The 12,215-nt window shown below is 32.6% G+C and overlaps 1 protein-coding gene across 8 annotated transcripts in view; it reads left to right on the top strand.

The window, feature by feature from the left end:
- LOC118197575 (serine/threonine-protein kinase D3-like) overlaps window positions 1-12,215 on the top strand; it is a 153,753-nt gene that overhangs the window by 18,768 nt on the left and 122,770 nt on the right. For 6 of the 8 annotated variants that reach the window (XM_035369102.2, XM_035369104.2, XM_035369105.2 and 3 more), the window contains 2 exons: window positions 265-416; window positions 1,127-1,265. In XM_035369102.2, coding sequence (XP_035224993.2) covers window positions 273-416; window positions 1,127-1,265 — 283 coding nt within the window. In that variant the 5' untranslated portion in view covers window positions 265-272. The remainder of the gene's footprint in view (window positions 1-264; window positions 417-1,126; window positions 1,266-12,215) is intronic. The other 2 variants (XM_035369106.2, XM_085814876.1) reach the window with 1 other exon arrangement.

Below are 12,215 nucleotides of genomic sequence, written 5' to 3'. Positions count from 1 at the left end.
AGAACACAGCAATTCTATCAACTGTTTGGAACCAAGGATGTAGATAATTGAAGTATCCAATTATGCTTATAGTTTAAATTTCATTATTCTGTTTGACATTTATACTGTACATGCCAGTTAATATTAAATTGTCATTTGATATATCATTACCACTCAGTATTATTCTTTTATTATTAAAGTACATTAACGAATGAGTGAAGCATTGAAACTACTTGATTTGTTATTTATCTAACTGGTTTCAAAATCTTATTTAATTGCACACAGGTTGAGAGATGGAGCCTCCAACTCTTAATCTTCCCGATGAAGTAACATTCATGATGCAGGCTGGTTTAACCAGAGATTCTATAACTGTAGATGTAGGTGACTTGAATTTGAAGAGTCTCAAAGATCTTGCTTGTAATTTTGTTGATAAGAAGGTATTTCTTTTTGCAGTTTGGACTATTTTCTAAAGTTTTAAAACTGAATAATTTTGTATGCAAAGAAGCATTTCTTGCATAATTTGTGATATGTTGAGGAAATCCTGAAATGAATATACTTCGAAGTTTTTGGCACAAAATTAAGTTTTATGTATCAGTCATGTTCTTTTGTTTACTGCATACTTAAATGTTAATGGAATTTAAAAATTAACAAACAGTTGTTTGTAAATAATTTTCTTTCAGATACTTTATAAAAAAAACTCTGATTGAATTTTTTCTATCATTATATTTAAAACAATAATCTGTGCATTTATTCTAACTTGATACTTCCGTGTGAAAATGAGCTGTATGCTTAATTTCCAAACTTAGCAAGCTTAAATCATCTGTTTTGTAATATCTAAATTTCAAATGTCACCAAAGGTTTATTCATTGGCCACTTCAGCAAGAAAGTACTAATTTCTTCAGCAGGTTTACCATATGTTGCCTAAATTGGCTAAAACATGCATTCTAATTGCTGTTTATGTACTCAAAATTTTTCTGAAGAAGGCAATAACCGATAATAATAATTTTTATTAATATCAGATGTGTAAATTATGAAATGGAGATATTGAAGATTTCTATTAGTTAAAGTAAATATCGTTAAAAATAAACATATTTATAATAAAATTAATAAATAAATGTGTTTCATAATATTTTACTTTCTCTTTTAGTTTCCTGAACATAATTTAAATAGACTAAGTGAAAGATTAATCCTGTTCCGTCATGACTATTCATCTACAAACATTCTACATCCTATAAATGCAGCATCTGAAGTGTCAGAAGGAACATTAGTAGAAATAGTAGTATCAGGTAAAACTAAGAGATTTACTAATTAACTATAAGTTTTTTAGTTTATTTTCTTATGTGTGTATTTTAAAATTATTTTCTCTTATGAAATTCTTTTTTGAGTTTAATATTTTAAAATGTATATTAACCAAGTGGTTGATGAATGTATGATTTGGAATGTATAATTGGTGTTTAAACATTTTGCAAATACAGTACGAAGTCCGAAATCTGGACGTCCATTATCCAGAATGATCTAAAGTCCGGACCTCAAAGCCACAAACTTTTTTTTTTGGTATGCTTTACGCATGCGCATTTCATTTTTCCTTCCATAATAAAACATGGGGATTTTCACTTAAAAATTCCGATTCTTAATTTTACTTAAGCACTAAACAAAATACCTCGTTATGGAAAAACAATCATGTAAGCATAAATTTGTGAGATTAATAATTTGGATCCGTAGCTGAGTATCTGCTTTTCATACATCTCAAACTGTAACATTCACCTTTTTTATACCCCTGACGCTGACCTGGCGAGTCTAAATTTTGCTTTCATTACTGCATGTTTATGAATACATGACAGCTTCAGTAATAACTCATGCAGTGATGTCTAAACTTTTTTTATATTAGTAATTGAATAACAAGAGTATGGCAACCTTTTATGCTAACATTACACTTGGCGATGATTATAGATTTTTAAATGCTCTAAGAAATGTTGACGAAAAAAAATTCAACAAAAATTTCTTTTCATATGCTAAAAAAAGATTTTGTTAATGAAACTCATAGGCCAAAAGATTACATTTAGTGCTTTAATTAAGAATAACTGATATGTTATTCACCATAAATCCAGAAGTGGCGGCAGAATATGTCGGCTCCAGACGGCAGAATTTAGGGAAGATGAAATATTTGGAATTTGGGCAAGCAATGAGCGGCAAAATTAAGGGATGAAAAGTTTTTTATGATTTAGGGAAAGCACTGGGATGCAAAGTTTAGGTGCTGGGAAAATTTAGAACTTAGGAGGAAGGCGCTTTGTAGCAGAATGTAGGACCTGTAGAGACTGCACCAGGTGGTATTTAGCGCAGGTCCTAGATAAAGCGTTAACTATATGTGGGAGTTTATTTATTTAGGACTCAGATTAGTTTTAAGCATGTGCAAAAAATAAGCATAGGTATAGTAAATAACTAAACTAATACAATTCAGGCTTAATTCCGTGCACAATAAGAGCAAGACAAAATTTAGCGAAACCACTTGGCTTTCATCGCCAATCTTGTGATACACAACCAATAATGTATAACAGACACTATTAAGCTAGGCTAAAATTATCTTTACTGATTCTAAGACATTTCACTTAATGTAGTGGACTGCATTGCTCCATAATCTTCTAGTTTCATCCAGCTTATTATTTTTGCAGAGTGTTATTATTGCTGCAATTTTATAAAAACTAAGCATGAACTTTCGATTATGTTGAAAAGAGTTTCCAATTCTTGAGCTGCCAAAGGATCTACAAAGCAAAACCATGTTTCGATGTCCATTAAAAAAAAAGTGGAATTGCTGCAAAAAATGGATGAAGGCATATCCGTCTCAAAATTATGCAAAGAGTATGGCATTGGAAAGTCAACTGTGTATGACATAAGGAAAAAGAAAAAGGAACTTTTTAAATTTTTTGTGGAAGCAACCAGAAGCGTAGCTAGGATTTTCAGCGCTCGGGGACAACTGAGATTTTGCGCCCCTTTCTGTGTACCAAGAATGTAAAACATTTCATTCAAAAGTTTCATAACATCAATTTGGCGCCCCCTGGATGCTGCGCCCGGGGACAGCTGTCCCTCCTTGCCCCACCCTAGCTACGCCACTGGAAGCAACTTAAACAACTTACATTGAAAGAAATGTTTAATAAAGTAAACAAATAAATATTAAACTTTTTTGTAAATTTCGATACACTTTAGATCATAATTGTTCTTTATTTCATAAATTACGATTTCATATACCCATCTGAAAAAGTACAAAACATAGAGTTCAGTCATTAATTCAGTTTGGACTGCTTTATGTTTTAATGCTGTTTGCATTAGCAATTCAGACTTCCTCAAAGAATTATCTGATGGTAATGAAACCAGTTAAATGAATTTGATAGCTGTTGCATTGCTACTTTCAAGCCGATAGTTTCATCATACCAACAGTTCATCTGGCAAGAGAGACAGAACAATGATATTGTCGCTAGCACGTTCATAACATTTGTGAGAACTGAAGTGCTTAAATTATGGAGAGCACACTAGGATATTTGCCTAAATAGAGGATACCTGTTCAGAGAACTGAATTTGTGGTTTATTTCTTTTCCCATATACAGTGTAAACACTGGCTGATATTCATATTACATATGGGTCATAAAAATTTCTATGCAATCAGCTCATTTGCCTGAATTTGAATTTGGGTTGAACTACCAAAGCATAAAAACTTACCATTCGGCCAATGCTAGGCCTATGTTTATGGCAGAAGAGGCAGTTATATACTGTATTTTACCACTGATTATTTTTTATATTTTGGTTTGATAATATTTACGTGAGCAATCTTAAATCCATTTTAATTATTTTTTTGTGACATCTGTTTGTACAGACAAACTAAAGGACTCTTTATTCCAAAATGGATTGTAAATGGTTTCAAAATGGATGCTTTTGGAACATCCGTATGTGCGTATGTATCTCACATAACTAAAAAACGATTAGGCATAGAACATTAAAATTTTGGATATGGGATTGCTATTACAAAAGTTGTGCACCTCCCTTTTCTATTGCAATCGGTAGTACCGAAAGTATATATATATATATGTTAGTTAATTGTAACAGAACAGGCAATTAATTAAGCAAACTTAAGCAAAAATACTAAACATTATTAATCAAAATGAAAAGTGTGAATTTAGTGTATGTTAAGTAAAAAGCAAACAGCATTTGGTTGAGTTTGACAAGTTATAATTATTAATCTAAATATAAAAATAAAATACAGTAAATACAACTTTGATAAAGCTGTCTTATCACTCTCAGATTCAAACTTTATCAAGTTGGTAGAATCTGACCCTGATATCTCTACTTTATCTGGCATTTGGATATGTTTTTGCTCATCTCAAATTCGCATGGGTATCAAAGTTAATTATTTAAAAATTATTTGTGCCTCTGAAAATTAATGCCACTGCTCCAACACATTGAGCATGCCAAAATAAATTAAATCAAAATTCAAACAGAAAATCAGTGTATCAAAAATTCTGGAAAGTTTGCCAAAAAAAAAAGGGGGAGGGCTTGATGGGGGCATTTAATATGAAAACCATGAACAGTGGCAAAAAATGGTAATTTGTACAATCTGGAATTAATTAAACTATCATCCTTGTTTAATTCCTATTCATGTTTACTTGCCAAGTGGTGTAAATAAGTAATCCTGGAAAAGCATTACTTACTCTAAGCTAGTAATCTATAAAATGGCCACTGAAAAATGTAGGGGAAACATGGTTGTTAGAAGGAATGTTAAGCAGGATTACTATTGGCTTCTTTTAATCTCACCAAGTAATATTGGTGAAAGAAGTTTCAAACACAAAAGAAAAGCTGTAAACTATCAAAATGTAATTAAATAAGTAAATTAATTCTGGCAAAGCTAGGGAAAATGAAATAAGAAAACTAGGACAAAGTAATCGTTCTTGACACTTTTTTGGCTGCAAAAGCCATCAGCTTCTCCATCATTTTCCGATATTTCATTATTAAGGGTGGTAGCAGCAATAATTTCTGTATTAGACGTAATATGTTGCTCAATATCATTCTGGAACCACTGTTTGACGTCATTTTCATTGGCTTCTGCACATCAGGAACTCGTTTCAGGATGTCGAGTTAGTTTACATTTTCTGCATCATCATGTTCAATGAACTCATTTCCTTCACAATCAAGGAGTTTTCGTCAGGAACAAACTAGTGTTAATGACCCTAACTTGTTCCAGGCATCCGCCACCCATCCAACTACATCTAATAATGAATTTTAATTAAAATTTGTTTTTTTAAATTTCTGGATAAGACGTTGACCATCATCGTTTGCTGAAAGAAGAGAGGATAATAGAATAGCTTGTGCCTTCTCTTGAGACTAAAACTTTTTGGTCCATTGGCTGGCTTAACACTGTGATATTGGGCGGTAAAAACATTGCTCGTATGATACCATTTTTTAACTCTTCAATGTCTAGGAGTGAAGATGTGTTGTCCAAAATCAAAATAGCTTTCCTTGGCTGGTTTTTAGATTTTAAAAATCTGATGTGTACACCACATGACTACCTTGTACGGAATATTAAATTATATGCATTTTTTTCTTGCATTTCATTTAAAATAATTGGATTGAATTAAATTTACTTCATCGATAGCACATAAACTACAATAGAATAAATGCACTCTTTAAAATTCACTATGTTTGTTTACTGGCCCTAAGCAGTTTACTGGCACACTCTGGCCCTAGGTTCACTTAACAGCATTACATTTCATTTATTTTTTAACTCATAATGGATAAATTTTATATCATCTTAAGAATTATCTAATAATTGCCACATGTTCTATTTAAATACTATAATAAATCTAAAATGATGTATAAAAGAAATTAAGCAAACAACGACAAAAAAAAAAAGTTTATCACAGACGATTTCAGTATTTCTCATTCAATTAATTCAGTTTTCACTTCGTGACAAGGCAAAAATACATAAAAACTCAAAATATCTGTATTGAAAGTTATGAAGTAAATCTTAAACACTTATTTTCTCGAATAAATTCCAGAATGGATTAAGCATGATTTAATTTGCAGTAATAAAAGAAAGCGTTATCTTTGTTATTGCAAAGCTTACTTTCTCTAGATTGGCAACAGATCTATTATTCTGCGGTTTCAAATGTAAACAAACATTGCCGCCATTGCAAAAAGGATTAGGCTTAGCTGCACTTAAACAACTTTTAACCCTTTGCGGCATGGTGGGTCAATATCTGTCCCACCTAATTAATATTTTTTTTCTCAGTTAGCAATTCCCATTAGAAGTTTTCTAATCTTTTAAAAGTAATCGATTTTAGTTATTAGTTTTCTCAGTAGATGTCACTACTATACCAGGGCTTAAGTTTATAAGCAAAAAATATTCAAAATAGGATCACAAGAGTGATATGCAGGTATCTCGCATTTTTCAATATTTTAAAAAGTTTGGTATACAATTTAGGATATCTATGATTGTTTTTAATGTTCAAAGGTATTTTATTTTCAAAAATCTTAATTGGATTCAATATTTTATAGTATTAATTTTGAAGTTGAAATAAGTGGGTTAAAATTTGTCCCACCACACACTTGAATTTCTGCTCAATAGATGGCAGCACTCACGATTATTTTTTTTCTTTTCTTTTTTGCATCTACTTTTTTCGTGATTGCGCGCGCTTTTACATCCTTTGTTTGCTCTGATGTGCTAAAATGTCTAGAAAAAAATTAACAACTCAGGAAGCTTTGGATCTTTTTGCTGAATTGCCATCCGATTGCGACTCAAATGCTTCAGATGTCAGTTCTGATTCAGATGAAATTGAAATCCAGGAGAGAATAACTGAGGTTGAAGTTATTGCTGAAGAAGAAAGGGATACCTGTGAGAACGAGGCTGAATTTACAGAACTCTCAGAATCTTCTGTTCCGTGCTGGAACAAACAAGAAGTTGATATTTCACTGCCAGAATTCAAAGAAGATTCGGGACCGACAGGTGAGATTTTTGATTTGAATGATCCAACACCTGTAAATTTATTTTTAAGTATATTCACACTTAAGTTCATTGAACATATTGTTTTTCAATCAAACTTATATGCAACACAGAAAAACAGTGTATTTTCCCCTCATGATAGTAACGAGTTTTTGCGATTTCTCGCTGTAAATTTGCTAATGGGCGTAAAAAAGTTTCCAAGTTATCGGGACTACTGGAGAAGTACTCCACTATTACACGATGATTATATAGCAAACATAATGCCTGTCAACAGGTTCAGTTGGATATTGAGAAATTTTCATATAAATGATAATTGTTTACAACCTAAGAGAGGGGAAGCTAATTTTGATAAGCTATACAAAATACGCCCTCTTTTAAATCATCTCTCAGAAAGGTTTATGGCAGTTTTTAATCCTAATGAAACTCAGGCAGTTGACGAATCAATGATTCGCTTCAAAGGGAGAAGCAGCCTAAAGCAGTATATGCCTAAAAAACCCATCAAACGCGGTTACAAAGTATGGATGCGATGTGATGTCACTGGATTTGCATGCCAATTTGAAATTTATACTGGCAAACTCGGTGACTCTGTGGAAAAAAATCTAGGGGAGAGAGTAGTGAAAACTTTGTGCCAGCCTCTTTATGGTAATAACCATAGAGTTTTTATGGACAACTACTTCAGTAGTTATAATTTGTTTCGCTTTTTAAAGACACAGAACATCTATGCATGTGGCACTGTAAATATGAATCGGAAGTATCTACCCAAAAATTTAAAAGAAGACAAATTTATGTCAAGAGGAGATATAGGCTTTTCAGTTAGCGATGATTCAATTTATTGCATAAAATGGAAGGATAAAAGATCCGTTTCTATACTGTCTTGCTTGGAAAAGGCAACTGAAATGAAAGAAATTAATAGAAAAGAACGAGATGGAAAAACAAAAAAAGTACTGTGCCCAGACAGCATTATTTCATATAATAAGAATATGGGATATGTCGACTTATTTGATCAACTGAAAGGATTATATGAAATAGACCGCAAAAGCAAGAAATGGTGGCACAGGATCTTTTTTTACTTTTTAGATGCGAGTATAGTAAACGCTTTTATTCTATTTAAGTTTGTTCGCAAAAGTGATCATGATGTAAAAACAATGAAAGATTTTCGTCTCTCAGTTATAGAAGGTCTAATGGCACTTGCAGGCAAGAAAGAGCTGAAAAGAAAACTGAAATCCCCAGTTCAAATAAAAACTAAAAAACCGTTCGTACAATCAGAAAAGAGACTAAAAAATGTAAGTCACGCGCCAAAGAGAACGAGCAGGAGAAGATGTGCATATTGCAGCACATCGAAAGAAGAACGACGAACATTTTGAATGTGTGAAACATGTGAAGTGCCTCTATGCTTACAAAAGAATGAAACAACATGTTTTTCAAAGTTTCATGAAAAATGACTTTTTCAATTTTAATCATATATAAATGATTTTGAATCAAGTGTCAATTTTAATATTTTATTTAGTATCATATGTACGAGTATCAAATTTTAATCTTAAAATAATATCCAAGAAAATATTTTCTTTTGTTCCTAAAATTAAAAATTATTAAATATATTGTACAAAATGCATTTTAATGTATTTATTATCAATATTTTAGGAAGCATGCTTTATTTTGTTTATTCATTCCGCATACGATTTGTTTTTCCTGCTGTACACCAATATGCTATAAGACATGTGCTAGTTGCATGGTGGGACAAATGGTATCCCACCTTCCCCCGTAAAAAATAAAAGCGCAGAATTTTTTTCAAGTCTGAAAGGCACTTAAGTAAGTCTATCTGACTTATTCTAAGACATTTTTTTAAAGATTAAAATATATTTTAAATATGCGTGTCGCAAAGGGTTAAATTGTTAATAATTCTAAAAATATTGCATGCAGATTTGCTAAAGGCATAAAAACCTAAACCGGAAGGTAAGAACAACATAATTCAATCATTTTTAAAGCAAAAGTGCACTATTTATAAACATATAAGAATAATGAAACAGAGATCACCGAGCCGAGTAACAAAGTGGATATATATATATATAGATATATACACATATTATTTATATACTTTTTGGTGCAGCAAATCGCAACCAAAATATGAGGTGCACATCTACATGTTATAGCATTCCTTTATACAAAATTTCAATGTTCTGAGGCTACACGTTTTTGAGTTATGCATGGTATTTACATATGCACAGATGCCACACAAATTTCTCTTCAGAATTCATTTTAAATCAGTTTCATAATTTTTTTTTTTTTTTTTGGATGTCGCACAAAAATATCGTTAAATTGCATTCAAATGGATATTTTCATTGGAAATATAAATGGATATTCAAATAGATATTTTCATTGAAATATGATGCCTGAAGTTTTTCGCGATTACAATACTTCCTTTTTACTTGGTACAAGAAAGTAAAAACTGCTCAACCGATGGAACAAATACTTCATGGGACCATTTTTTTGAAAATTGCATAACTCATTCAGGCATTTGACTGGTTTAGATATCAAACGAAAAATATATCCATTTCAGTGTGCTTAAATGCATTTGGTTTCTTTGATTTTCCTATGACACCAAATTTTAATTTGTGGTCACCTATTGCATTATTGCATGCTAGTATTGTTACCCTGTCCTTGCTTCTTTTAATACCAGAGTCTGACTGTTCATCCTTGAAAGCAAGACTTTTAGCTGGTAAGAGTTTATAATGTAACCCTGTTTCATCAGAATTGTACAATTGCTATGTGGTCAAACCTTCAACTTTGATAAATTTCTGAAAGATTTCGTTAAACTGAGGCATACCCTTCGTGTTGTCAGATAGTTTTCCTTCACAAACATTAAGCTGTCGCACTTCATGTCATTTCTTCCAGCGATCAAGCCAGCCAGCACTTGTGACAAATTTAGGATCGTTGTCTTTTTTAATTTTTCATAAAATTTCAAGGCCTTATCTTGCAAAATTGGCTCACTAATTGGCATGCCCTTCTCTCTTGTTTGGCGAAACCAAATGTAAAGCGCTTTATTTACCTCATTAATTTCACTTTCCTTCATTTCAATGGTTGTGTACACATTCTCTTAACACACAATGATTCAATTTCTGTCCCCTACTTCTTCCAGTCTCCAGTCGTATTTTTGCTGACTCCCAAGTCCTTAGCCACTGTGCTGACACTTTAATGCCTCCAACTTTTTCTCCATAGACAAGTTCATTTGTTTTCTTTCAATGGAAGATGCAATCGCAGAGTACTGTCCAGCACCCACAAACTTTGAAGCAGCTCTGAACAATACAGTACAGTCACTCACATCGAATTACGCAACGTGGCTAAGAAATCAAGTAATCCTGGCAGAGACTGCAGGTAGACTGAACAGCTGGCCAGTCACATGGTGGAGGAATGAGAGTGTGAGGCAAGACAAAGGAATGCAGGAAGAAATGGACACATGCAGATGACCTTGAATGGGTCTGGGCACAGGTTTTTTTTTTTTTTTTTTCAACCTGTCAGGGTGTGTCCAAGTTTACCTGGACTTGCAGGTTATCGAGTACTGAGTTTATCAGAATGTACTGTATTAACAATAATTTACATAAAAATATTATTTTTCTGTTTTGCATCACAGAAAAACCTAATGACTAAAAGAAAGGGAATAGGTTGTCATCATTTAATCTCAAGTTTTTTTTTCTCTCATGGGAGGCTTTCGTATATTTCTTTTTCGTTTGAGTAGTATTTAGTTTTAACCTTTTTGTGACGGCACACCTTTGTTTAAGACACTGGTGCAGGACGGAAGGGAATTGAAGGCAGTCACTGTACAGGACGGGAATTTTGCATTGCCTAATTTTATAAAAGCCTAATTTTATAAAAAAAAATCAGAAAAAAATTTTTCACTTCTAGCATCGTAATTTTTGGTATCGTTTTAGATTATTACTTGAGGTCTTATATACATTAAAATTAGCATTTATAAACTTTATTTTCTTTATTTTACATGAAAATATATTAAAAAAATTGCTTATCTTGATAAATAATTTTAATATTTTCGGAAGTTTAAAATTAATAAAACAATACAATAAAGCCTATTTACAGTAAGAAGTAATAGAATTTAAGGTAAAATTCCGTTTCGGGGACCATAAAAAATTACAGCGAAAATGCATGCGCAAAAGCGCCAATCTAGCAAACTCGCCCATTAAACAGCATGCCAAATTTCGCGAACGCGCTGATTTCAAATTGCGTAAGTTTTAGATAGTTCTATATTTGTAAGTCGCCATTGAAATACTAGTTTAATTTTTTAATTCTCTTTTTGATAAAACTATGGATTTTACAATTTGGGAATTGCCGAGTGAAGAAAAGTCTGCAGTATAATCTTTAAAAAAAAAAAAAAAAAAAAAAGGCATCATTTATGATAGAAAATTGTGTTTGAACAATTATGAGATGAAATTATGCTTTAGAAATAACTCGGTAGCAAAATGGCAGTGCAGGAAAGAAACCTGTAATGAGAAGAAAGGATTAAGAAGTCAAAATTGGTTTGAATAATCGAAAATCCTTTTCTTTACAGCCGTTAGGTTCATCTGTTTTTGGTGTCAGGAAATGACATCTGTTGAATTTAGTGAACTCCAGCTCAGGATGAACCACAGTACAGTTGTAGACTGGAACAGTTACATGCGTGAAGGTGTGTGCCACAGTGTTAGTTGCTCGGCCCAAGTCTAAAATTGACAGATGTGGCAAAATTATTGAAGTAGACGAAAGCCTTTTCAATAAAAGAAAGAATAATGTTGGACGTGTTCTTCCACCACAATGGGTTTTCGGCGGATTATGCAGAGAATCAAATGAGTTTCTTAGTCGCTGTTCCAGATCGATCGGCGAAAACCTTATTGAACATCATAAAGGATAATATTGCAGAAGGAAGCATTATTTATACTGACTACTGGAAATCATACAAGTCAGATGAACTGCAAGATGCCGGTTTTGAACACTTTACTGTCAACCACAACTACAATTTTGTGGACCCGGAAAGTGGGTGTCATACACAAACAGTAGAGCGACTGTGGGGCCATCATAAAGGATAATATTGCAGAAGGAAGCATTATTTATACTGACTGCTGGAAATCATACAAGTCAGATGAACTGCAAGATGCCGGTTTTGAACACTTTACTGTCAACCACAACTACAATTTTGTGGACCCGGAAAGTGGGTGTCATACACAAACAGTAGAGCGACTGTGGGGCAGTGCTAAATGGCGTAATAAAC

The sequence above is a fragment of the Stegodyphus dumicola genome, chromosome 4 (genome assembly GCF_044657685.1).
Source record: "Stegodyphus dumicola isolate Sdum_Otavi_A_Nest chromosome 4, ASM4465768v1".
Taxonomy (NCBI): Eukaryota; Metazoa; Arthropoda; class Arachnida; order Araneae; family Eresidae; genus Stegodyphus; species Stegodyphus dumicola.
Note: the sequence above shows the minus strand (reverse complement) of the source record. Positions and strands in the feature narration are given on the sequence as shown.